General features: G+C 41.6%; 1 protein-coding gene across 2 annotated transcripts in view; it reads right to left on the reverse strand.

Annotated features, from left to right (window-relative positions):
- The window catches only part of RBM10 (RNA binding motif protein 10), a 116705-nt gene that overhangs the window by 32894 nt on the left and 58283 nt on the right, over positions 1–25528 (reverse strand). For both annotated transcript variants that reach the window (XM_033953930.1, XM_033953929.1), the window contains 5 exons: positions 17830–18013; positions 17500–17624; positions 16845–16980; positions 631–722; positions 354–518 (listed from right to left, as the gene is read on the reverse strand). In XM_033953930.1, coding sequence (XP_033809821.1) covers positions 354–518; positions 631–722; positions 16845–16980; positions 17500–17624; positions 17830–18013 — 702 coding nt within the window. The remainder of the gene's footprint in view (positions 1–353; positions 519–630; positions 723–16844; positions 16981–17499; positions 17625–17829; positions 18014–25528) is intronic.

Consider the following 25528-nt stretch of genomic DNA (forward strand, 5'->3'; position numbering starts at 1 on the left):
CCTGCTCAGCTGAAAACTCGTTCTCCAACCAGGTCTCGAGCTGACTTGTAACCTATCTAGGAACTGCTCAGCCTACTAATCACTATCTCCTGGAAACAAAGAAAAGTACTGGAGACCTAAAACTGCAGAGTGCCTTTATAATTTATCTCCATCTGCTGGTCTATGGACATAACCCACAGGTTCTGGAGTGGTTTTGTAAGGCTGCTAAAGAAACATTCTATTAATTACAACACACCATCTTACATGCACATAGAACTGCAGGAAACATGGGGCACATCAGACGCAGAGAAAGGGGATACATGGGCTTAGGTGCATGGGGAGGGCACAGCAGTTGATCATAGCTGCAAGCTAACCTGCTGAGCGGTTTTGGTTTTGTGCTTTTCTTTCTTCTCTTTACCCTCCTTGGTGCTGCTGGGTCCATCTCGTTGAGTCTCTGACTGCTGATCTGAAGCTGGGATGTAAGTCCGCTTCTCTCCATCCCAGTACATGTACTTCTGCGTCTGAGCATTGTAGAAATACTGAAACACAACCCAAACATTAAAAAAAAAAAAAAAGAGGAGGCCAATGGGTGTTAGTCGTTCAGCAAGAAACAGGAACCCAGATCAACTGTCACTAAGAGCTCTAATGTACCTGAGAATTAGGGTCATAGTAAAAACCCGTTTGTGGATCATAGTAGTACCCTGAGGTCTCATCATACTGGTATGTAGACACGTCTGGTACAGCTGTGAAGGAGAAGACACTTGTCAAATAAAAGTGAGAGAACCGTTTAGTCATGACATGATAAGTTCCTTTCTGTGTTCTGTATCTTAAGTGCTGAATGACTGCTATAGTAAAGTTGCTTACCTGCAACAGGAGTTCTCTACAGACAGCGGGGGAATGCAGCCACACTTGTTGGAGAAGTCTTCTAACTGAGCCTGCAAGCTGGTGCTCTCCCCTAGCTATAATAAGCTTTTGGGCTTACTGGGCATGTGCAAAGGAACCCTGCCTACTGTGGCTTCTCCCCTCACCATGTCAGTTTTGTCTCTAGATGTACAAGATACAGCTAGGGGGGATGGTGGGATGGCAAGAGCAAGTGTGGCTGCATTCCCCTGCTGTCTAGAGAGATCTCCCCATTACAGATAAGGGACTTTGCTTTCTCCAGACAAGCAGGGGATATGCAAGCACACTTGTTGGTGAGTCCCAAATTATGATAGACTGTAGGGTAGTGGTGAAAGATTAAATTCCGCAGAACTAATTGTCCAAATTGCATGTCCTGTGCTGTGCTCTGGTCCAAGTAATCATGTTTAGTGGAAGTATGAACTGATACAATACAATACACCAACTATATCTACTGCTGGGAGAAATCCATGACTCCCAGATTGAGAAGCTACAAAACTGCCTCTCAGAAATCAGAAACTGGATGTCTATCAATAAACTGAAACTGTCTCCAAAACTGAACTCCTTTGTATCCACAACAAGCACTGCAGCCGCACCCACCCCTCTCTAATCTGGGAATCAACCACCATAACTGCTAAAGGCCAAGCATGCAGCTCAGGGATACTTCTTGACTCTAACCTAATGCTCTCCAATCATACCTCTCAAGTGGTATCTTCTTCATTCTACTACATACAACAACTCCCCCCAAAAATAAGAAACTCATCCTCTCCCGCATGGACTACTGCAATGCACTATTCAATGGAATCGCAGCAAAGACCGTCTCCAATGTGTACAAAATGCAGCAATCATACTCCTAAAGAACCTTCACACCCATGATCCTGTCTCCCAGGCTTTATCATCAGCCCACTGGCTACCCATAACCAAATGATGTGTCTTTAAGGGCTTGATGCTAGTGTACAAATCCTTGCATAATATGGTGCCAAACTATATGACAACCAAACTCCCTTCACATGTAACAAACAGACCACTCCGCTCCCAGGATGAGATATGCCTCTAAACACTCCTAGGTCGCACCCTTCAATTACAAAGTGCTAGACAATGATCCTAATCCTATTTCATCCCTCAAAGGGCTCATGAACTTTAGGAAAGCAATAAAAATCTACCTCTTTACCTAATCCCCTGTCTATTGCCATATGATTAAAACACAAGAAATGTATATTATTCTGTATATATCAACTAGGCAGTAAAGATTGTATAGTAAGTCTAGCAAATTGTAAACTCTGTCACCTTTAAGTTTGCTTGCCTTTGCTTCAAAACCATAACAGGTTCATCCCCAATCGGTCTCATCACTTCTAATCCCCAGGCACAACTTGTACAAGTAGTGCTTACTTGTTCCCTTTTCCATCCTTGAAGGGCTGTATCTATAAGAGATTCCTTGACAGAACACTTATCATTCCAAGTAGGCAAATGGAATAAATGTTTAACCAACTTTATTTCAAATGCACTTTCTTATCAAACTTTTAGGAAGTCAATCAAAACTTATCTATTTGATAAATTTCTCTGACCACACTTCTGCCTTGATGTATTTCTAAAACACTTCCAGACAAATTTGATTAACCTTAACATGCTAATGTAATTTTAAAAGTTTTCTGGAGGATTCCGGAACTTGGAGCCTAAGAGGATGGCTGGTTAACTGCTGAGCTCCCTCTCATAAGCAATATTTATTTGTTTTAATTAACAGATATTTCTTCAATTTAATTCAAAATAGCAGGAATGTCCTCGAATAAACAAAAGATACCAGAATCTCACGCTAAATCAACAGGAAAAACCAAAAGACTAAAGGAGGATCTGCAGTCTTCCAGTGAAATTCCTCTTCCTATGGATGCCCTGGACTTAATTGAGGTATTGGAGGAAATAAGGAAAGTTAATATGAATATGATAGAAATGAAACAAGAGTTGAACATGATGAACAGCAAATTTGATATATTAACTAGCAAAATGGAAAAGTTGGAAAATAGAATTGAAAAAATTGAACATGTTCAACAAAGTAATAAAGAAGATCATAATAAACTATTCGAATTAAATAAAAGAATAATTGACATGGAGAATAAATCTAGAAATCAAAATTTAAGAATAGTTGGTTTAAAGGAAGGAATTGAGGGGAAAGACATGATTGGATTTTTAGAAGAAATAATACCAAAAATTCTTCCACTTAAAATAAAAGGATCATTAGCTATTGAAAAAGCACATAGAATTGGTGTGAGGAAAAATCAAGATAAAGATAAGCCAAGAACTGTTATTTTTAAAGTAGTTAGATTCCAACATGTATTGGAGATTTTGAAAGCAGCAAAAGAAATAAAAGATGTGTCATATAAAGATTCCAAGCTTATATTCTTTCAAGATTTTGCAAAGGAGACTGTTCAAATTAGGAAGCAGTTTTTACAATATAGGCAACCATTGAAAGAAATGGGTGCTAAGTATGGACTTTATTACCCTGCGCTAATGAGAGTCACTTATAAAGAAAAATTTTATCAATTTGAGGATCCAGGGAAACTTAAAGAGTTTTTATCATCACAAGAAGTACCTATGAACTAAAAATTATTTATGATAGAGAAATAAAATGTTAGGTAATGGGTAGGGAATTTTAAATTTTCCTTGAATAGTGTGCATGAAAGTTTGAAACTAAATGAATTATAAAAAATTTTTTTTTCATATACATTAATTGGTTACAAGATGGCTGCTGAAACTGAAGGATTAACTGTATTGGAATGAATAGAACAGTTTCAAAATAACTTGAAATAGATTCTAATACAGAATGGGAAAAGCAGATGGAAACAGAGAATTTTGTCATTCTTATGAACCCAACGTCAAAAGAATTCTAAGAGGGAGAGGGGGTGGCGTTGTAAGTGAGGCCTCAAGATTATAGTCTCAGATAAATATCCAGGAACTTTCCTAGTGCTAAAGATGTTGTTTCAGAGGGAAAGCTCAGGATATCTAAGATAAGAGATTCAGCATCAGATCTTTGGAGCACTTCGCCTCCCCAACTGAATCAGAAGAGGGTTCTAAGAATCGGAATTTTACATTAGAGATCTGGAACATTGTTTGGTCTCCTGCTACTTACGTGATTTTTAATGCTTGGAAATAAGATTTGAGTGCTGTTAGAGGCCAGTGTTCTGTGGACCGTCATTGGGGAGTTGTACTTCCGGTTGCATCGTTGTCAAGAAAGGAGGGGTAGAGCAGGTCTGAAGAGGAGAAACAACAGTGGAGAGCTGGGCGCAGGTCTGACTAAATATTATAATCAAAGCGGAAGAGCAGGGACGCTGAATGAATGAAGTGGACTGGAATGAAGTGGACTGGAATGAAGGCAGTGAGGTAAACTGTTTGCGTCTCAGCACAAGGTCTGAACAGAACGGGACTTGTTATTCAGTTTTTTGGGGGGGGGAGACTACAGCGCATGGTGATGATTTGGACACTGATCCGCTCCCTCGCTTCTGTACTATGACTTTGCCTTTATAATACTCAGTGAGTTCAAATGTGGAACGTTTAAATGACTTAAAAAAAACAAAAAAACTACAATTTAAGACTCATATGAATGAAAGCTGGAAAAATAAAATGGAAAATGAAACTGTTTAATGTAAAGCTCACTGAAATTATCTTCAAACATTGCTCAAAGTGTGTGGAAATTGGATACTAAAAGATGGATATTAATTGATTAACACTTTCTGGGCTGTACAGTGTAACAGAAGAGTACAACTTGATATATCCCACTTACTGGTTTGGAATTCTGACTGAAACCTAAGGAATGAGAATTTTCATGACTCAATATTTGAGAATGGAACAGTCCTTGGTTTGTTCATATGATTCAAAAAGTGACTCTGTGCTAAAAGCTATGATTTGTTTTGAAAGACTGGAGAGATGAAGATTGTATGCTATAATAGTTTAAATGGTATATAATATATTCAAAATAGAGTGTATTGGGCAAGATTACAATATATATAAAAATTAAAAAGGGGAAGAATCAGTATTGATAAAAGATATGTTACAGCTTTTTATGCTTTTTGTCACTGAGTTTTAAATATTAAATTATTCAGTTATATGAGGTAGAGATACGCAGTAGAATATGATATATGGTTGGGAGATATTTAATGAGATTATATAGTCTTTTAAAATGTGTGGTTGGAATAAGAGATATTTTAAAAGAAGAAATAGTAATACAAAATGCTTATGGGTGAGGAGAGTGGGTTTGCTGGGTTGTTCTTATGACTTCAAGTTATCGCAATATGCATGGGGGAGGGATAAGGGTGGGAATAGGGGAGGGTTTTTTGTGTATTATGAATAGATTTTATAAAATTTTAAGAGAGGGAAGGGAATTGTGTAATGATAAATTAAGGGAAATGTTCAGAAAAAGGGAATATTATAATAATTTGAAATTTATGTTGGGAAAGATTTATGACAGTGATAAATATTTAAATGGAACTTAAAATACTTTCACTAAATGTCAACGGTTTAAACCATCCAATTAAGAAGAAGAAAACACTTTTATTCTTGAAAGATCAAGGTGTTGATATATGTTTCATTCAAGAGACTCATCTGTCAGCAGTAGAGTCTCAAAAGCTAAAAGGTGGTTGGATTAAGCAAGTTTTTTATGCCCCAGCTGTCAAGAAGAAAGCAGGTGTTGCAATACTGGTAAATAAAAGATGTAATGCAAATTTTAACCTAATCACTGCTGACCCATTGGGAAGGTGGGTGCATGTGGAAATGGTTCTGGGAAATATTTCCATGGCGCTTTTCAATATATACGCACCTAATTCTAATCAATTTGAATATTTTAAATCTTTACAACAAATATTATTACCACTGGCTGCTTCTAATCTAGTTGTGGCTGGGGATTTCAATGCTGTTGTAGATCCTATTATGGATAAAAAAAACCTAGTAGAGTAATGAAATCATTAGGGCTAGATAATTTGATACAAAACTGTGATCTGAAAGATATATGGTGAATTTTTCATTTTAATGATCAGAAATTTTCATTTTGTTCCCATGTTCATAAGTCTTTTTCAAGGATTGATTATATATTTGTTTCAAGTACATTAGTTCAACAAGTAACACAAGCCTCCATAGATCCAATTATTTTGTCTGATCATGGTGGGGTGTGGATTAAAATAAAGATAATTGATAAGGAGGATAATAGACCAATCTGGAGATTTGATAATACACTGCTGGTGGAGCCAAATTTTATTGAGGAAATGCAAGTGAAAATAAATGAATATTTTCAAATTAATAATACGAAAGATATCTCTATAGAAACATTATGGGATGCTTTTAAGGCAACTATGAGAGGCCAAATTATTTCTTTATCGGCATATCTTAAAAAACAAATTAAAAAACAATTTTATAATTTGGAACAGGAAATAAAGATATTAGAGTCAAAATTAATTGAGAAATGGGAACATTCTGTATTACAAGATCTCATGAAAGCGAAAGGGAAATATAATGAAATTTCCTCTAAGTTGATTAGAAAAGATTTATTCTCTCAACAAGCAGTGTATTATGGAAATTCAAATAAGGCGGGAAGAATGTTAGCAAATTATCTAAAAGCAAAAAAACGGAAAACAAAGATAGTAATGATTAAAGATGAAAGGGGAATTCTTATTCTCAAACTGGAATGATTTTAAAACAATTTTTAAATTTTTATAAAAATTTATATTCTTCTGAGACTTATTTAGATAAAGAAAAGGATGGTTTGAGATTCTTAAAGTTAATTAAGGCAGTGTTTTTCAACCTTTTTTGGGCAAAGGCACACTTGTTTCATGAAAAAAATCACGAGGCACACCACCATTAGAAAATGTTAAAAAATTTAACTCTGTGCCTATATTGACTATATATAAAGTAATTCTCTTGAATAGGAATCAAATAAACACAAAGAAAGTATTTTATAATTACTTTATTATGAAATATTAAGTAAACAGAATAGTGAAAAATTATAAAATACTTTATTCAGTGCAAAACCTGGGCCTGTTTGGCTGAACACAAAGCTGATATTCTGGCTGGAATCGAAGAAAGACACACACGTAGCTCTTCGTCAACAGCTGTTCCCTTCACCGCCCCGTCACCGCCATCCCTTTCACCGCCCCGTCACCGCCACTGCCATCCCATTCACCGCCCCGTCACCGTCCCCGCTGCATCCATATAAGCCTTAGTACTGTAATATTTAGCTTATTCCTTTCTTATAAATCAAAGTTCCTGCTGCTGAACTAGAGAAAGAGATGTTCAGCTGGCAGGGCTTTGTTTATAAATTTTTATCAACACAACTAATATACTATTTTATCCTAAAGCAAAAAATAAATAAATAAATATAATTTTTTTTTCTACCTTTGTTGTCTGGTTTCTGCTTTCCACATCTTCTCATTCAATTCCTTCCATCCACTGTGTGTCTTCTCTCTACGTCTTCCATTTGCTGTTACTGTGCCTCTCCCTTCACCCCCCCCCCCAATTGGTCTAGCACCCATCTTCTTCCCTCCGCTCCCCCATAGTCTGGCATCTGTCTTCTTCCCACTCTGTCTTCCACATCTCCCTTCGGGGTCTGTTCCTCTCCACCCTCCTTCAATGTCTGTCCTATTCCTTTCCACCACCACCCTTCCCTCCCTCCTTTACCATCTGTTCCTTTCTACTACCCTTCAGCTCCTCTCACGTGGCTTATCTATCTACCTTCCTCCCTCTTATTTTCATGGCACGTTACAATGTAATTTGTGCAAGCCACTGGAGCCTGCGAGCTCGGTCCCTGTCCCATCCCCACAAACCATCTCGCTTCTGTGCTCCTATTTTCTCCATTTCTAATATCTCCCCTATGTATCTGTCATTGCCCCCCCCCCCGTGTCCATATACCATCCCCATGGCATGTCCCCTTTATGTCTCTGTCCCTATGCCCCATGCACATAATTTCCCCTCTTTCTGTTACCTTCCTGTGTCCAGATTTCCCCTATCTTCCTCTTCCATACCAGTGTGTCTCTTCTTTCCAACCCCATCTAGCTTTTTTCCCTCTTTCTTCCCCCCCCCCACCCTGCTTCTAGCATCTGGCTCACCTGCCTGTCCTTCCCTTTCTTTCCTGCTGTGGGTTTTTCTTTCCGTCTTCATCCCCTTGGCCCAGAATCCTTTGCCTTTCACTCCCTCCTTCCAATTTGAGCCGGGAACACGAGCGATCGCACGGTCCCCGCAGCCACCACTCGCCTGCCCAATCGATCCTACTGTTTAGCCAGCTCTCTCCCTTCGCCTCACCTTAGTTTGTAGGTTTTGTTTTTCGGCGACATGCACGCTTTCCCAAAGAGCCGCGCACGCGCGGCCGCTCAGTGTTCAATCTTCTGCTCTGCTGCAACTTCCTGTTTCCGGTTGCGTCAGAGCAGAAGATCGAAACTGAACAGCAGCGGGGACCGGGGGAGTCTCATGGGAGCGCGTGCGGGACCCGGCCTGAGGCCTAATCAGTGTCTGCACCGTACGGCACACCAGGCAACATCTCGCGGCACACTAGTGTGCCGCGGAACAGCGGTTGAAAAACACTGAATTAAGGGACCGAAAATTCCTGAGCAAGTAAAAGAAAGTTTAGATAAGCCAATATCATTAAACGAATTGCAAGCAGCACTGAAGTCCCTTAGATTTGGATCCGCTCCAGGTGGAGATGGTTATTCTGTGGAGTTTTATAAATCATTTCAAATTACCCTGTTGCCATTTTTATTAAATTTGTATCAGACTCAACTTAATAAAGGTTGTATTATGGGTACCATGGCTGAATCATTAACTATAGTTTTGCCAAAGCCAAATAAAGATCCCACACTGGTGTCAAATTACAGGCCTATTTCGTTAATTAATGTTGATGGGAAAATTTTAGCTAAGATTTTGGCTATACGTTTGGCTAAAGCTCTCCCTTTCATTATTGGTATGCACCAAACAGGATTCGTTGCTCAAAGACATTCTTCTAACAACACTAGGCTTGCATTACATATGTTGAATTTATCCAAGGCTTTAATAGATCCAGTTTTTTCTGTATCACTTGATGCAGAAAAGGCTTTTGATCGTGTTGAATGGACTTTTATGTATCAAACGATGGAGTGGTTCGGTATTGGCTCAGGTTTTATACAATGGTTCAAGCATTGTATAGCTCCCCCATTGCTAAATTATATATTAATAATAATTTTTCAGAAGGTTTTAAATTGCAAAGGGGGGTTACACAAGGTTGTCCCTTATCTCCTTTGCTTTTTGATATTGTTTTGGAACCCTTGTTATTAGCCATTCAGCAAACAGAGGAGATTCAGGGTATTCCTCATAAAGATCGGGAATATAAGATCTCGGCTTATGCGGATGATATATTGCTCTATTTGAGAAATCCTGAGAAAACCATTCCTTGCTTACTTGAACTGAGAATTTTGGAAAATTTTCAGGATATAAAATAAATTGGAATAAATCAGAAATTCTTCCACTCAATGTTCATTGTACAAAAGGATTGTTTGATTCATTTCCCTTTCTTTGGAAGGAGGAGGGAATAAAGTATTTAGGTATTTGGATTAAAAATACATTGGATGAAACAATGAAAATAAATGAAAAATCATTATTACAGAAGGTTACGGAGATGTGTGAGCAATGGAATCCTTTACATCTTTCATGGTGGGGGAGAGTCCAAACTATTAAAATGATGATTTTACCTGTGATTTGCTATCAAATGGGAATGTTGCCGGTTTATTTTCAAGGGTCCTTTTATAAAAAATTAAATAGTATTCTTTTAAAATTTATTTGGCTGGGTAAAACTCCTAGAGTGGCTCTGGTATCCTTACAAAGACTAATTTCAGAGGGAGGGGTAAATTTTCCAAATTTTTATAGGTATCATCAAGCCTATATTTTGCGCCATGGTATGTATTGGGTCCTCCCAGGATTCATGGAAACACTCCCTGATTGGTTATGGGTAGAATGGCAACTCATGTCTCCGTTGCATTTATGCCAGGTACTCAGTATCAAAATGCCTAGTTACAGTAAAGATAATATCATACTAGTAGACACATGGAAAACGTTGCAATATGTAAGCAATTTAGCATCTATTCCAATTCATAAATCTACAAAACAGTCTATATGGGTTAACTCCAAGATCCAAATTGGCGGGGAGAGACTAGTCTGGAAGCATTGGATGATAGCAGGAATACGAATATTGGATGACGTTATTTCTAATGGTACCATGCTTGAATTTTCACAGTTGCAAAACAAATTTGGTCTTAATAAATCAGAAAATTTTAGATGGATGCAACTGAAGCATGCCATTCAGGCAGGGTTCCCTGATTGGAAAAACCTTAATAAACATCACAGTTTGGAATTTCTGTGTTTTCAGACAGACTTCTTGGGTCACCAGGCCGCCCAGTGGTATAAAGTGTTAGGCGGATTTAATAAAAAGAAATTAAAAAATGGTTTAAGAGATATTTGGAGCATTGAGATTAAGCATGAAATTACTGCATCTCAATGGCCACGAATTTGGTCTTGGAGGATGAAATGTACGGTGTCAGCATCTATGAGACAAACTTGTTTCTTTCTGTTACATAGAGCGTTATGGACCCCCGTTAGGTTACAAAAATTAGATAGTTCTTTGTCTAATAGATGTTGGCAAAACTAAATTCTTACTACTAGAGAAGGACAAAAAACCATCCCTAACAGAACTGGAAGTAAACTCAATCAAGTACCCTATACAGAGCGCCCTCAAAATCCTAGGTATACATCTAGACAGACACTGCACAATGCAAACACAAATCCAAAAAATCACCCAAAAAGCATTCTTCACAATGCGAAATCTAAGAAAAATCAGAAAATTCTTCAACAAAGAACAATTCAGGATCATTGTCCAATCCCTTGTGCTAAGTATTGTAGAGGCAACAGCCTCTACTTACCTTGCCCGACCAACACGATAAAAAAACTGCAGTCCATCCAGAACACAGCCCTCAGACTCATATACTCACTCAGCAAACACGACCACATTACCAATACATACCTTGAATCCCACTGGCTACCAATAAAAGCAAGAACACTGTCTCATTTTCAAAGTAACCCACGGCATGGCACCCAGTTACCTAAATAACCGTTTTCACCACTACCTCCCACCAAGAAGAAGAACACAGAACCTTTTCACCTACCCTCCACTCAACGGTACTCGTCGAAAGAAACTTTACGACAACCTCCTGGGGACACAGGCAGCTAAAATAGACTCTGACATCTCAAAATTACTGACCAAAACAACAGACATAAAAGAGTTCCGCAAAGAAATAAAAACATTACTGTTCAAAAAATATCTCCCATCACTCTAACCACCATTCAATGAGCTCCCAATCAACAACTTCGGAAATACCCACCTATATCATCTTTTTATCTGTGATCTAGACTGTACTGTAATTTCTTCTACACTACACCCGATTTAACCGATCGAGTTGACATGTATTACCTCTGTAAAATGCATTATCTTCTATTATATGTAATATCTTCTGTAATAAGTATTATCTTCTGTGAAATTGTAGTATCATAACTCATTACTGCTCCTGTAACATACTCTTATCCTGAAATGTAACTCTACTGGAATGTCCCAGATATTTTCTATATTGTAATCCGCCTAGAACCGCAAGGCACAGGCGGAATAGAAATCCCTAATGTAATGTAATGTAATGTAATTTGGAAGCAGGAACTTTAGATCATTTATTGTTTCATTGCCCATATATTATGAATTTTTGGAAATCAATTTGGGACCAAATTAATAATTTATTAGATAACCCAGTGGCATTATCCTATGATACTGTGATATTTGATATGGAAATGAGAGCAAAAAGTCTAATTTCTGCAAATAATAATAAATTACTGCTAATAATGACTGGTGTTGCCATTCAGCAAATTACATACAATTGGAAGGATTGGAGGAGATTGAATTACACCTTTTGGTGGAATTCTTTATGTCACATTTATAAAATGGAAAGATTCATTGCATTGCAAAGAGGATATTTTAAGAAGTTTCAGGATGTGTGGAAACCATTGACAAGATATTGTACAGAGTAACTGGATACGTTTCCCTTAAATATATCAGTTTAAAAGGGTAGGGTGGGGATTGTGGTATTGATGTGTATTTATATGATTATTAGTTATGTGGTTGGGAGGGATGGAAGGGGGTGGGGTAAGAAGTTATGTAATTAACCAAAGATAGAATGTAAGTGAAATTTGCATTGATTATCTGATTGAATATGTACTTAAACTTTATATAATTTTGAAAATGAATAAAAATTTTGAAAAAAAAAAAAAGGTTTCTGTAATATCGCTGCCTATATACAGTCTCTTCCTCTGTAAACCACTCTGAACTGTTTGTGGTATTGCAGTATATAAAAATAAAGTTGTTGTTGTTGTTTTATCCCGCAAATATCAACATGGAATCATTGCGGCTTACAGCAAGTTGAGTTACATTTGTGACACAGCGTTATTGATAGGAGAGTTCAATATTGTCATGTCATTTTAAGGATGGCAGTCTGTGGGATGAAGAGGACTGGGAAGAGTTGAGTTTACTGGGGGAAGAGATGTCTTTAATCTTTTCCTGAACAGGCAATGCATGGGTAATCATTGCAAATGGGCAGGTAGACTGTTCCAGATATGTGGTCCAAGGAACTTGAAAGTGGAGTTAAACATCCTCTTCCAATGTACTCTTTGAGAGGATGGAAACGGTATCTTAAATTGCTGCGTGAACCTTGAATTAAGGAAGGTGTGTGAGACCTGAATGCTGGCTACTAGTCTGCTGGCTGTCACAGGAATAGGAGAAGCGCCATCCAGCAACCACGCGCCCCCCTATACTCAGCCGCAACGCAGAAAATCCCAAGGAAACTACCAGGAAAGATTTAGCGATAGTGTTACCAACCACCCGCAGCGATAAGCAGAGATCCAGAGAACAAAACATCCCAGAAGGCAAAGCCCCGAAATCGAGAGAGACAAGGAGAAACCCGCATAAAGCGAGGTGAGCAAGGCGCAAAATCTATATATCCCCAGATTCAGAAAGGGGTGCAAAGAGAGTCGAACAAAAGACCCGGCGTGGATAATCAAAATAGTGAAGGAAGCGATAGGCAATACGAAAAATTCATTCAGGAAATGGAAAAAGGACAAAACTGAGGGGAACTGGAAAGAGTGCAGGAAGTATCAAAAAGAATGTCACTGTGTGGTTCGAAAAGCCAAAAGAGTGTATGAAGAGAGGCTAGCCAGGGAAGCAGCCGGCTAGGGAGGAGGTGGGACTGCTTGACGACGGAGACAGGAAGGAAGTGGTGAAAGAGGAGAAAGTAGTGGCGGAAAGGCTTAACATGTTCTTTTCGTCTATATTTACAAATGAAGACACATCCAACATACCGGAACCTGAGCAATTCTTCAATGGAAGTCAACATGAAAAATTAACATCCATGGAAGTGAGCCTTGAGGATGTGCACAGGCAGATAGAAAAACTAAAAACTGGCAAATCCCCAGGTCCGGACGGCATACATCCAAGGGTTCTGAAGGAATTAAAGGAGGAGATAGCGGAACTACTGCAGCAAATTTGCAACTTAGCCCTGAAAACAGGCGTGGTTCCGGAGGATTGGAAGATAGCTAACATTACGCCCATCTTTAAAAAGGGATCAAGAGGTGACCCAGGAAACTACAGGCTGGTGAGCCTGACCTCGGTTCCGAGGAAAATGGCGGAAGCACTGATAAAAGAAAACATCGATGAACATTTTGAAAGAAACAAACTTCTGATAACCAACCAACATGGTTTCTGCAAGGGGAAATCGTGTCTAACGAACTTATTGCACTTCTTCGAAGGGATTAACAAACGGATGGACAAAGGAGATCCCATAGACTTCATATATCTAGATTTCCAAAAAGCCTTTAACAAGGTGCCCCATGAACGTCTACTCCGGAAACTGAAGAACCATAGGGTGGAAGGAGACGTACATAGATGGATCAGAAACTGGTTGGAGGATAGGAAACAGAGGGTAGGAGTGAAGGGCCACTACTCGGACTGGAGGAGGGTCACGAGTGGTGTCCCGCAGGGCTCGGTGCTGGGGCCGCTGCTATTTAATATCTTCATAAATGATCTAGAAACAGGGACGCAATGCGAGATAATAAAATTTACAGATGACACCAAACTATTTAATGGAGCTCAGACTAAAGAGGACTGCGAAGAATTGCACAGGGACTTGAACAAACTAGGGGAATGGGCGATGAGATGGCAGATGAAGTTCAACGTTAAGAAATGTAAAGTATTACATGTGGGAATCCGAAACTTGAGGTACAACTATACGATGGGAGGGATATTATTGAACAAGAGTACCCAAGAAAGGGACTTGGGGGTAATGGTGGACATGACAATGAAGCCGACGGCACAGCGCGCAGCAGCCGCTAAGAAAGCAAATAGAATGCTAGGTATAATCAAGAAGGGTATTACAACCAGAACGAAAGAAGTTATCATGCCGTTGTATCGGGCGATGGTGCACCCGCATCTGGAGTACTGCGTCCAATATTGGTCGCTGTACCTTAAGAAGGATATGGCATTACTCGAGAGGGTTTAGAGGAGAGCGACACATCTGATAAAAGGTATGGAAAACCTTTCATACGCTGAGAAATTGGAGAAGCTGGGTCTCTTTTCCCTGGAGAAGAGGAGACTCAGAGGGGATATGATAGAGGCTTACAAGATCATGAAGGGCATAGAGAGAGTGGAGAGGGGCAGATTCTTCAAACTTTCGCAAAATAAAAGAACAAGAGGGCACTCGGAAAAGTTGAAAGGGGACAGATTCAAAACGAATGCTAGGAAGTTCTTCTTTACCCAACGTGTGGTGGACACCTGGAATGTGCTTCCAGACAACGTAATAGGGCAGAATACGGTACTGGGGCTTAAGAAAGGATTGGACAATTTCCTGCTGGAAAAGGGGATAGAGGGGTATAGAGAGAGGATTACTGCACAGGTCCTGGACCTGTTGGGCCGCCGCGTGAGCAGACTGCTGGGCACGATGGACCTCAGATCTGACCCAGCAGAGACATTGCTTATGTTCTTATGTACTGGAAAACTCCAAATCTGATGGCACTCAGCCGCGATGCGCCGTGGGCCGAACCGGAGAACAGGGCATCTGAACAGGGCAGGCAAACACCAAGTGAAAGTGTCCATGCCACACTCTGCCGTATCTAACAAGCTGGGCACCGAACACAAGCACGCACCGGAAACCCCAGGCAAAGTGCAAAGAAACACTCCCCAAGACCAAAAACCGCGTCATCGATATGGTACAGTTTCTTTTTTTTTTTTAATGCAGAAAAAAAAAGAACAGCGAACCCATCTATGTCCGACAACCCAGGCACTTCGGTCCCACCGAAAATGACTGCCTTGGCATACACTGCAGCTCAGCCGACAGCGAAGGAGCTCGGCCCGCCAAAAATAACTGCCACATGAAGCGCTGCGGCACTGCCGACAGCGAAGGAGTTCAGCCCACTGAAAAAGACAGCAACCAAATGGCAGACCCAAGAAACAACCACAAGCAAAAGAAAGAAAAATCACTCTCACCCGAGTCCACCGTTTGCTAAGGCTGGTAGTTGCAGGCTGGGACTGACAGCAAAGCACCGTCCAGCAGCAGCACACTGGTCTTTTTTTTTTTTTTTAAGTCTTATTTCTGGGAAAGAAGAAAACACAGATGACCAGTAAGAAACCTCAATCCACTGGAGAGGAGGGTGGAGCAGAGACTTGGGGGGGCCCAGGTGTGACTCCCAAAGTTGGCACTGCTCAGCCAAGCACCCCAATCTTAACTGAAGAGAAAAATTCTCAACAGCAGAATAAACAGAAAACCAGCCAGAATCCAGGAGCTCATGGAACAGCAACCATCACCTGCTGGGAGATAGAGAATACTGAAGATACAGGGAGAATGGCAATCAATAGGACCACCTATTAATCAGTTCTCTCGGAGAGAACGAGATCTCTGAGAGAACAAGAGCCAGAAGACCTTGAGCATGCGCAGATACTCAAGGCCCAGCCTAGGCAAGAGGCGGGAGCTCGCATTCACCCTTACAACGAGCAGAAGGGGTAAGGACCGTGTTTGGGAGGAGGGCGGGCGGATGCCTCTTTCAGCACGGGGGTGCTTTGCGGTTCTCAGGGGGGGGGGTTGCGATGTCGGCGCCTCGGGGGGGGAGGAGGGAGTTGGTGCGAATGAAAGCAAGTTTCCATTCATTCCTATGAGGAAACTCGCTTTGATATACGAGTATGCTTCTGGAACGAATTATGCTCGTAAACCAAGGTTCCACTGTATTCCGGAACAGACAAAACAAGCACAAACAGTGGGATAGTGCCGAGTGAAGCCAGTAAACATCAGGACAAACCGGGCAGAGTGCAGTATCTGGGTCTCCCTTTTTTTTTTTTTTTTTGCAATGAAGGGAAAGAAGGAAAAAATGGAGACCCAGGCAGACCCTCTATCAATGGAGGGAGGGTGAGGCAGGGACCTGGGGGGAGGCAGGTGTAATCTCTAAAGCCAGCACCGTTCAGCCGGACACCCCTGTCTCACTGAAGAGGAAACCTCAACAGGAGAAATAGTACTGTTACTCACTGAAGAAAAAATCTCAACAGGAGAAATAAGTGTGCAGTCACAGCCAGACTCCAGGAATTAGTGGATTAGCGACCATCACCTGCTGGGAGATAGAGCATACTGGAGCTGCAGGAGGCGTGCCAACCAATAGGACCACCTGTTAATCAGTTTCGCTATCCCCCATTGGTCTCTGGATTCATCTGCTGCTGTTGCTAAGGAAAAGTTTATTATAGCTAGGAGAGAGCACGACACACAGGCTCAGTCAGAAGACTTCACTAATAAGTGGGCCTGCATATCCCCTGCTCATCTCCGGAAAAACAATATATTCTGCTATAACAGCTACTTTTAAGTTGGATACTTTGGCTCCCTCTATCTATGGGATGTACTTACGATATTGCTTGAAAGACTCTTGCTCTGTGCCAGTAGACCCCGGTTTTGCTGGTGTCTGCACTGCGTTTGCAGGCTGTGGAGGGCTCACAATGTCAGGCTTCAGGATGGCTGGAGAAACAATAGTGTAGGACTGTACCTGTGAGAAAGACATAAATAGATAGATATGGACTCATTCCCATCTGCTGTAGATATACAGTAAAACAGCAGGACACCTGCTCAGGATACCTGGAGAGTAATGTAGATACAGAAAAAGTCACAACACTGCTTCAGTCTCCATTCTTTTCCAAAAGCATTTCAAATATTATAGCGGTAATATGTAGAATTAAAACAAAAACAAAGGAAAAAATTACTTTTTTATTGGACTAATTTAATGTAGTTTATTTTTAGCTTTTAACCCCTTCTTTCTCAGATCAGAATTATTATAGAAATATAATATTATTACAGATTATTATAGAATATGTTATAGAAATATTATAGATTATTAAGCAGGAAGTCTGGGTTATCACTGAACCTTATTTGCTATCATCCACTATACTAATGGCCATTCACCCCACATGTGGCCATAGTGCTCCAGTTCTGCAGGATCCTTTTGAGGTGACAAACTCATGGTGCCTTTAGTAGAGCATCACATTTGCCTCAGTTCTTGGATCCATACCTGTGTTTTTGTATTAGTGCTCTGGCCAGAGGCAGCAGACTCCTTGGTAGACTTTTGTTGCCCTGCTGCAGTTTGTGCTGCTTGAACAGAATCAGACCCTGGCAGCGTGGGTTCCAGCGCTGAGTCTACAGTTGGAAGAAGAAGATTGTTTACAAGGACCGCAGTAATAATGGCTATCGTTACAGATCATCATGTGCCTATACAAAGCTCTGAACCAAAAGAATACAGCAAGAGACAGAACCAAGCTCTAGCTGCCAAATTGCCAGAATTCAGACTGCACTTTCCTGCACAAATGAACAGGGCTGTACACTAGTGCTGGCTTTGTCTTACCTGTGTCCAAGTCTGATTTCCCAGGGGTTGATCCAGCTCCTGGCTGTTTCTGAGTATAAAGTGAAGCATCTGAACCTTGCTGCTGCCCATATGACTCTCCCTGCTGGTAAAGGCTATAATCCAGCTGCTGATCCTCTGTAGAAGCCCAGGTCGAGGACGCCGCACCATCCCCTCCCTGTGAAGGCTAAAACACAAACACATACATTAGCTCAGCAAATTATTTCCACTTTTTATTTACCTTTCAAAGTGTATTTGCAGCTGTAATGGCACATAGTGAAAAAAAGCTGTATCATTGAGTATTACTGAACAGAGGTCAATTTTCAGTAGTAGTATGCCATTTGTATGATTTAAAATGGATATCTTATCTATTTAACTTTGTGTGGAGAAGAAAAAGCACTAAGCAAGTTTAAAAGTTTTAAAAAGATTTGGGGGCCATCAGGGCCGGATTTAGATGAAAAGAGGCCCTAGGCTATTCCACTTATGAGGTCCTTTCACCTCTCATTGACCCCCCCCCCCCTCCGATGCCAGCCTGCCTGCCTCCCATCCCCATCCCCCTTCCACTGAAACCCCCCCACCCCACCCACCCCCCTGATACCAGTCTGGGCCGCCCTGTCCTGATGGATCCATGTTTTGCCTCTCTCCCCGCGGGGCTGGGCTTTGCCCAGCTGTTTCCGGACTGACATCTTTCCTTCCCCGATCCTCCTCCCAGGGCGAGAAAAAGAAAAGGAGAAGCCGAGTCGGCGCCCCGTTGCAGCTGGAGCCATTTCTTATCCCGAAGCGGATTTTATTATTTATGATATAATCATGAAAATATAAAATAAAGCACGTAATATACATTTTAAAATATGCAAATTAAAACATATGTTAAGAACTTACTTAGAATTCCGCGAAATGAAGATATTGTCACAAAAAAATTTTTCAATAATCTATAAACACTTCACTAAAGTATTGAACCTACTGAACTCAAAAGGTGAGAATCAAATGATCGTGTACGCAATCCTAAAATAAGAATCTTTTCTAATAACATTAACAAGTGTTTCATATTATCGAAGTAACATGAATATAACCGAACGTCGGGATATCAATAGGTCTGTTCGTTTGTCTGTTCCAATCTACACCAATCTGCACTTTATTTATGCAAGAACAAACCAGAGCTTAGTAGCATAAGGCATGTCAATACTTGCCACAGCAATCAGTGAACGTATGAACTATACTTTGGTGCAATCTAGTATATACAAACGAAAAGACCCAATGAGCCGAACGCTTTGATCTTAACCAATACATTTTTATGTTTTTTTATTAGTCATATGCGTAGAATTTCTCCTTATTTTCGGTTCAGTATTTTAGTGTTCACTGTTTTTAGAATAGTGTAATTTTAATTTTGCTAACAATTTTAATGTAGGCCCCTCTTGATCTTGAGGCCCTAGGCTGAAGCCTAGTTAGCCTATAGGAAAATCCGGCCCTGGGGGCCATTGATTACATATTCTAATGATTAGACACCTTGGACACCTTTTTTAATACATAGGAATATTTTTAGTGTGGGATGGGGGAGGTATGTCTTGCATTTTAATGGGTTTGTTCCTGATGAATGGGCTGGGTGTGGGTGGGGTCTCTTTTATATGCAATTAATAATAATTGTTAAGAATGTCAAGTGATTTTGTACAAATTAATTGATTGAATATTGTACACTTGTTGCAAGATTTGAAAATGAATAAAGAATTAAAAAAAAAAAAAGTTTAAAAGTCTCCTAAAGAGCTGGCTATTCAAGGACGCTTTCCAATAGATTTGTTATAAAGGCTGCCACAACAACATGCTCACCGAACACCATATCCTGATGCTCCTGAACATCTACATGGTAGTGGTGAACCAAAGGAATGGAGAGAAGACCAAACCGAAGCTTTAGATATCCACTGGAGGCACAAGAGAACTCTTAGCCCAAGAGGCTGTCTGACCTGAATGGAATGAGCTTTGAGAAAATCCGGACAAGCTTCTTCTGAAGAAGGTATGCTGAAGTGATAGCCTCCTTGATCCAACGCACAATTGTAGCCTTGGAAGTGCCGTCCCCCTTACAAGGACCCGCTAAAAGGACAAAAAGACAATTTGACTAACGGAACTCTTGGGTCCGCTGAACATAAGCACGAAGGACCCTAAGGATATCCAATTTGCACAATTGTCTGTGTTCCAAAGAGCCCTCCTGACTACCCAAGACTGGAAGGACAAAGGACTGGTTGACATGAAAAGGCAAAATCACCATCGGAAGAAAGGAGGGAACCAGACGCAGCACGACCTGCTCCCTAGAGAACTCCAGGAAGGGAGGTCTACATGAAAAGGCCTGCAGTTTGGAAACGCGTCTCGCATAAGAAATGGCCACCAGGAACACTGCCTTAAGAGTAAGGTCCTTCAACGTGCAGGAGCAGAGAGGCTGAAGGAGGATGAACGAGCACGGAAAGAACCAGACTGAGATCCCAAACTGGAACCGAAGGACAAACAGAGGCTGGAGCAATTTTGCCGTTCTCAAAAATCAAATCTCATCCAGGGAACAGGCAAAATGCAGACCATGCAACAGACCACAAAAAAAAAGGCAAAGCCACAATCCGAACCATGAGGTAGGGCCAGGCAAGACCCTGGTCCAGACCATCCTGCAAAGACTCCAAGATGTGAGGCAAAGACGCGCGAAGAACCATGCCACATCCAGTATACCACTCCTCAAAAAGACGCCAAATGCGCACATAAGCCCGAGAGGTAGAAAGTCTCCAAGACCCCAAGAGGGTGGAGATCACCTTATCCAAATATTCTTTCTTACTTAGGCATTCCCTTTCAAGAGCCAAGTCATAAAATGAACAGGACCCTGAGTCAGAAAGTCAGGCGATAGGGGCAGAGGAAGAGGATCTATATACCATGAGTGCCTGGGCCAGTCCGTGGCTACCAGGATCATGTGGTCTGTGTGCCATGCAATCCAAAGAAGCACTTTGTCCACCAGAGGCCACGGAGGAGAGACATACAAGCAGGCTGTCTGTCGGCCAAGTCTGCACCAGAACATCCAGCCCCTCAGCCTGGTAATCCCTGCGCCGACTGAAGAACCTCGGTCCTTTGGCGTTGACACTCGTGGCCATAAGGTCCATGAACAGCCGGCCCCAGGACTGAACAATCAACTCTAAGGCTTACAACCAGAGACTCTCCGGGATCCAGCACATCATGACTGAGGAAGTCCACCTAGACGTTGTCCACTCCCATTATGTGGGAGGCCGAGATGTCCAGAAGTAAGCCTCTGCCCATTCCATGAGCAGAGTTGCCTCCTGTGCTACTAGATGATTCTTGGTTCCTTCCTGACAAATAACATATGCCACTGCCGTGGCATTGTCAAGAAAGAACCCAAACTGACTTGCCCTCCAGCAATAGCTGGAAAGCCAGTAACGCCAACTGAATGATTCTGGTCTCTACAATATTGGTCAACCAGGAAGCCTCCACTGTAATCAGTTGCCCTGCGCCGAGGAACTAAGACATTGAGCTCCCGAACCAAGGAGACTGGCATCCGTTAGAAGCACTGTCCATTGGGGCTGATCCAGACTCACTCCCTGAATCAGATTGGAAGACTGTAGCCACCAGCGCAGGCTGCAACGAACCAACCCCTGAAGAGGGACCAAAGAGTCCACTATTGAAATTATGGAGATCACCACCGAAGGAGAGCATACTGAAGGGAACACATGTGAGCCCGCACCCACCTGACCACTTCCAGGGATGCTGCCACTGACCCCAATACCTGCAGAAAATTCTGCGCCTGAAGGCAACGACAATCCATCAGGAAGTGAATCTGCGACTGCAAATTCAGCACCCCCGGGCCTTGGGAAGAAAGACTCTCCCCAAGTTTGTGTCGAAGAGAACCCCGAGATACTCTAAGCACTGAGACAGAGCCTACTCGCTTTTGGACAGGTTGACGACTCAGTCCAGCAACTGCAGGAACTCCACAACCCGAGTCGTGACCCGAGAGCTCTCCTGATACGACTTCACTCGAATTAACCAGTTGTCCAAATAGGAATGAACCAGTATGCCCTCCTTGCACAAGGCCGCTGCCACCACCACCACCACCATAATCTTGGTGAAAGTCTGCGGAGCCGTGGCCAGACCAAAAGGAAGGCAACAAAACTGATAGTGCTTTCCCAAAATTGCAAAGCGGAGGAATTGCTGATGGGAGGTCTGAATCGAAACATGCAGGTAGACCTCCATCAGATCAAGAGAAGTCAGAAATTCCCCAGGCTGAACCGCCAGAATTATGGATTTCAGTGTCTCCATGCGAAAAGATGGAACCCGAAGCGTCCCATTGATACCCTTCAGATCAAAGATGGACCGAAAAGACCCCTCTTTCTTGGGCATCACAAAGTAAATGGAGTACATGCCAGTACGAAACTCCTGAGGAGGCACTGGGACTACTACTTTGAGGTCCAGTAACCGTTGCAGCATCTGACGAAAAGCCTGCTTCTTCCAATTTGCCTGACAAGGAGAAGAGAGAAAACTAACTGGCAAGGGCCAGGAAAACTCCAGAGCATAGCCATCCTGAATCACCTCTAGGACCCACTGATCCGGTAACCCAGCTCCCACTTGCAACCCAGCTCCCACTGGAACCAGGGGAAGGACCCACAATGAGTCATTGGGCCGGACAGGTAGTGGAGGAGCCCCTGGTGGAGTCACAACCAACCAACACTCCCCACTCCCGGCGGGCAAAAGATTGCATGCACTGAAAGAAATGACCTCTAGAAGGAAGAGGCCACAACCCAGCCAGGACAGTACCAACAAAAAAAAATCACATAAATGCACATGGGCGATGCCACCTCACGATGCCTTGTGAGGATGATCTTCTGAAAGTTGGGGCGCCTTAGAATCACTCAAGGCCTGAACAAGCTTATCTAACTCCTCCCCAAAAAGGAAGGAGTCACGAAAAGGAAATTTACTGTGCTTAGCCTTGGAGGCAGCATCTGCTGACCAACCCCGAAGCCACAGGGTATGGCAAGTTCACTGTACAGCGAGTTCCTTCAGATGTAACTTCCGGTTTCACCACTGAAAGGGGACTTGGCGGGGAGAAGGTTCAGTTAACTTCAGCGCTGCATGCGACGTTGCCTCTTCGTCCTACGAACGCCCCCAGGAGGCGTAAAAGGGCTGACAGAGGGGGGAGGTGGGCCGCTGTATGTTGGAGGGGGGTGCTGCTGCTGCATCCGTGAAGGAGGGAGGGAGTTGCTTGGGATGCTGGACCGACTCGTGCTGAAAAGAGGGGAGACAATTGCTGGATCTGGTCTAGGGATTGGAGGGAGAAGGGAAACAGGTGCTAGGACCATGTGGTGAGTGGAGTGGAGTGGAGCTGGAGGGAAGGGAGAGGTACCAGACCCACAAATGGGTGCTGAAGGGAGGGAATAGAGGTGTTGGACCCATGGAAAGGGGGCTATAGGGAAGGGAAAGAGGTACAGGAAGAGGGAGAAGGAAAAAGAAAAGCTGAACCAAGGGGATGAAATATTGAACATAGCGGAGGGAGGAAGGAAAGAGTGAGAGACAGACACATTGGTGTAAGGAAGTAAGATAGGGGAGAATCTGGAAACAGGGATATATAGAAAGAGGGGATATGGTGGGCATGGAAAGAAGCATAGGAACAGGGACTAAAAGTGGAATGCTGCATTGCATGGGGGTGGTATACGGGCACAGGAATAATGCTAGACATGGGAGGGTATATGGACACAGAGAAAAGGTGGCTAGACATGGGAGAGAATAAGAATGCAGATGGAAGATGCTGGACAGGGAGGGCTTAGGGATATAGAGGAGCGATACTGTAAACAGGAGGAAGGGATCACAGAATGGTGAGATGATGAAGGCAGGGAGATGGGCACAGAGGAAATATTAGAAAGGGACGTATAGGAGACATAGAGAAGGGAGATGCTAAACATGGGGAACAATACATGCACAGAATTAGAAGACGGATGGTGAGCAAGGAGAAAGAAAAAATGTCAAATGGTCAGCAGACCCTGGCAAATGAGTTAAGAGAAGACAAAAGAAAACAGAGACCAGCACCTGAGACCAGCATTTTCTATTTTGTGATTAGAATATATCAGATTTGAAATATGTATCCCGCTAGAGCTGGTGTTAGACATAACTGGGGACTTCATTTTGATTTATAATTTTTATTCATTTTTACAACTTACATCAAGTGTATCAAGAAACAACATTTGAATTGAAAAACATCACTTGTTTTGCTATTATTATCATCATCTTAAAATTCATGAAATTTAACCTCCTATCCCTATCACATCAAAAATATTCATTTATATTATATAATATACATTTTAGTAAAATATCAAAAAAACATCCTTCCCACCCATCCTCATCCCCTCATTTCAATTATCTTATCAAGGGAAAATGTTTACTACTCATTATAAAAGTCTGTCAATGGTCCCCAAACATCTCGAAATTTATCAAAATATCCTCTCTGTGTGGCTAATGTTCTTTCCATTTTATAAAGATGACATACAGAACTCCACCAAAAACTGTAATTTAATCTACTCCGATTTTTCCAATTGAATGTAATCTGTTGAATGGCAACTCCAGTCATAATAAGTAAAAGCTTATTGTTTTTTGAAGAAATCTGACTTTTCGCTCTCATTGACATGCCAAATAAAATAGTATCATATGTCAAGGCCACCGGATTTTCTAACAACCTATTTATTTGGCCCCATATCGATTTCCAAAACGTCAATATAAATGGACAATAGAATAAAAGATGATCTAAAGTCCCAGCCTCAAAATGACAGTGCCAACATCTATTAGACTTAGAGCTATCTAATTTTTGTAAACAAACAGGGGTCCAAAAAGCTCTATGTAACAGAAAAAACAAGTGACCATTGAGACGCAGTAATTTGATGCTCGATCTCAATGCTCCAAATGTCCCGAAGACCAGTTTTTGGTTTTTTATTCATAAATCCAGATATTAATTTATACCACTGTGCGGCCTGGTGCCCCAGGAAGTCCACCTGAAACATAAGAATTCCAAGCTATATTGATTAGTGAGATTTTTCCATTCAGATAACTGGAGACTTCAAAGCCCAAGCTGTGCATCTTTAGCTTCCAGCTGGCTTAGGGCTTAGGGCTCTCTCTGACCAGGGGGCAGTTGCCCTAGTTGCACTCTACTAACACTATTCCAGTCCTGTGTGTCTGCAGTATTCTGTTAGCATGATTTTTCTGTGTAGCATTCTGTAATAATTTGGCTTATTCAGTTCTCGATAGTGGAGAGGATATTTGTGAAGGGGAGGGAAGACGGGGTTTTGTTGATCCTTGTTCTGTATTATTTGTGTTTATTTATTATTGTATTTATTGATTTTACCAATGTAATTACAAGCATCCACTTGTTCTGGAAATACAGAGAATAAAGAATTAACAAATAGTAGAAATTTATAGTCCAAAAAATAATAATTGTAAACTTTTCCTTAGACGACAATAAAAGTTAAGGGGGAGCCCAAAAGATAAGGAGATCAAATAAAAGTATACATTGTATTAAGGTATATGCTTAACGGGTTATAACAACATCTGCAATTAATTATTATCCCTGAATTAATGGAGCAGTTTCTTAGTATCTACAAAAGCTTTAAGCTGATCGGGGGCAAAGAAGGTATATTTAGTCCCAGCAAACTTTACACAGCATTTACATGGATAACTCAACAAAAAA

Source organism: Geotrypetes seraphini, chromosome 8, assembly GCF_902459505.1.
Source record: "Geotrypetes seraphini chromosome 8, aGeoSer1.1, whole genome shotgun sequence".
Classification (NCBI taxonomy): Eukaryota; Metazoa; Chordata; class Amphibia; order Gymnophiona; family Dermophiidae; genus Geotrypetes; species Geotrypetes seraphini.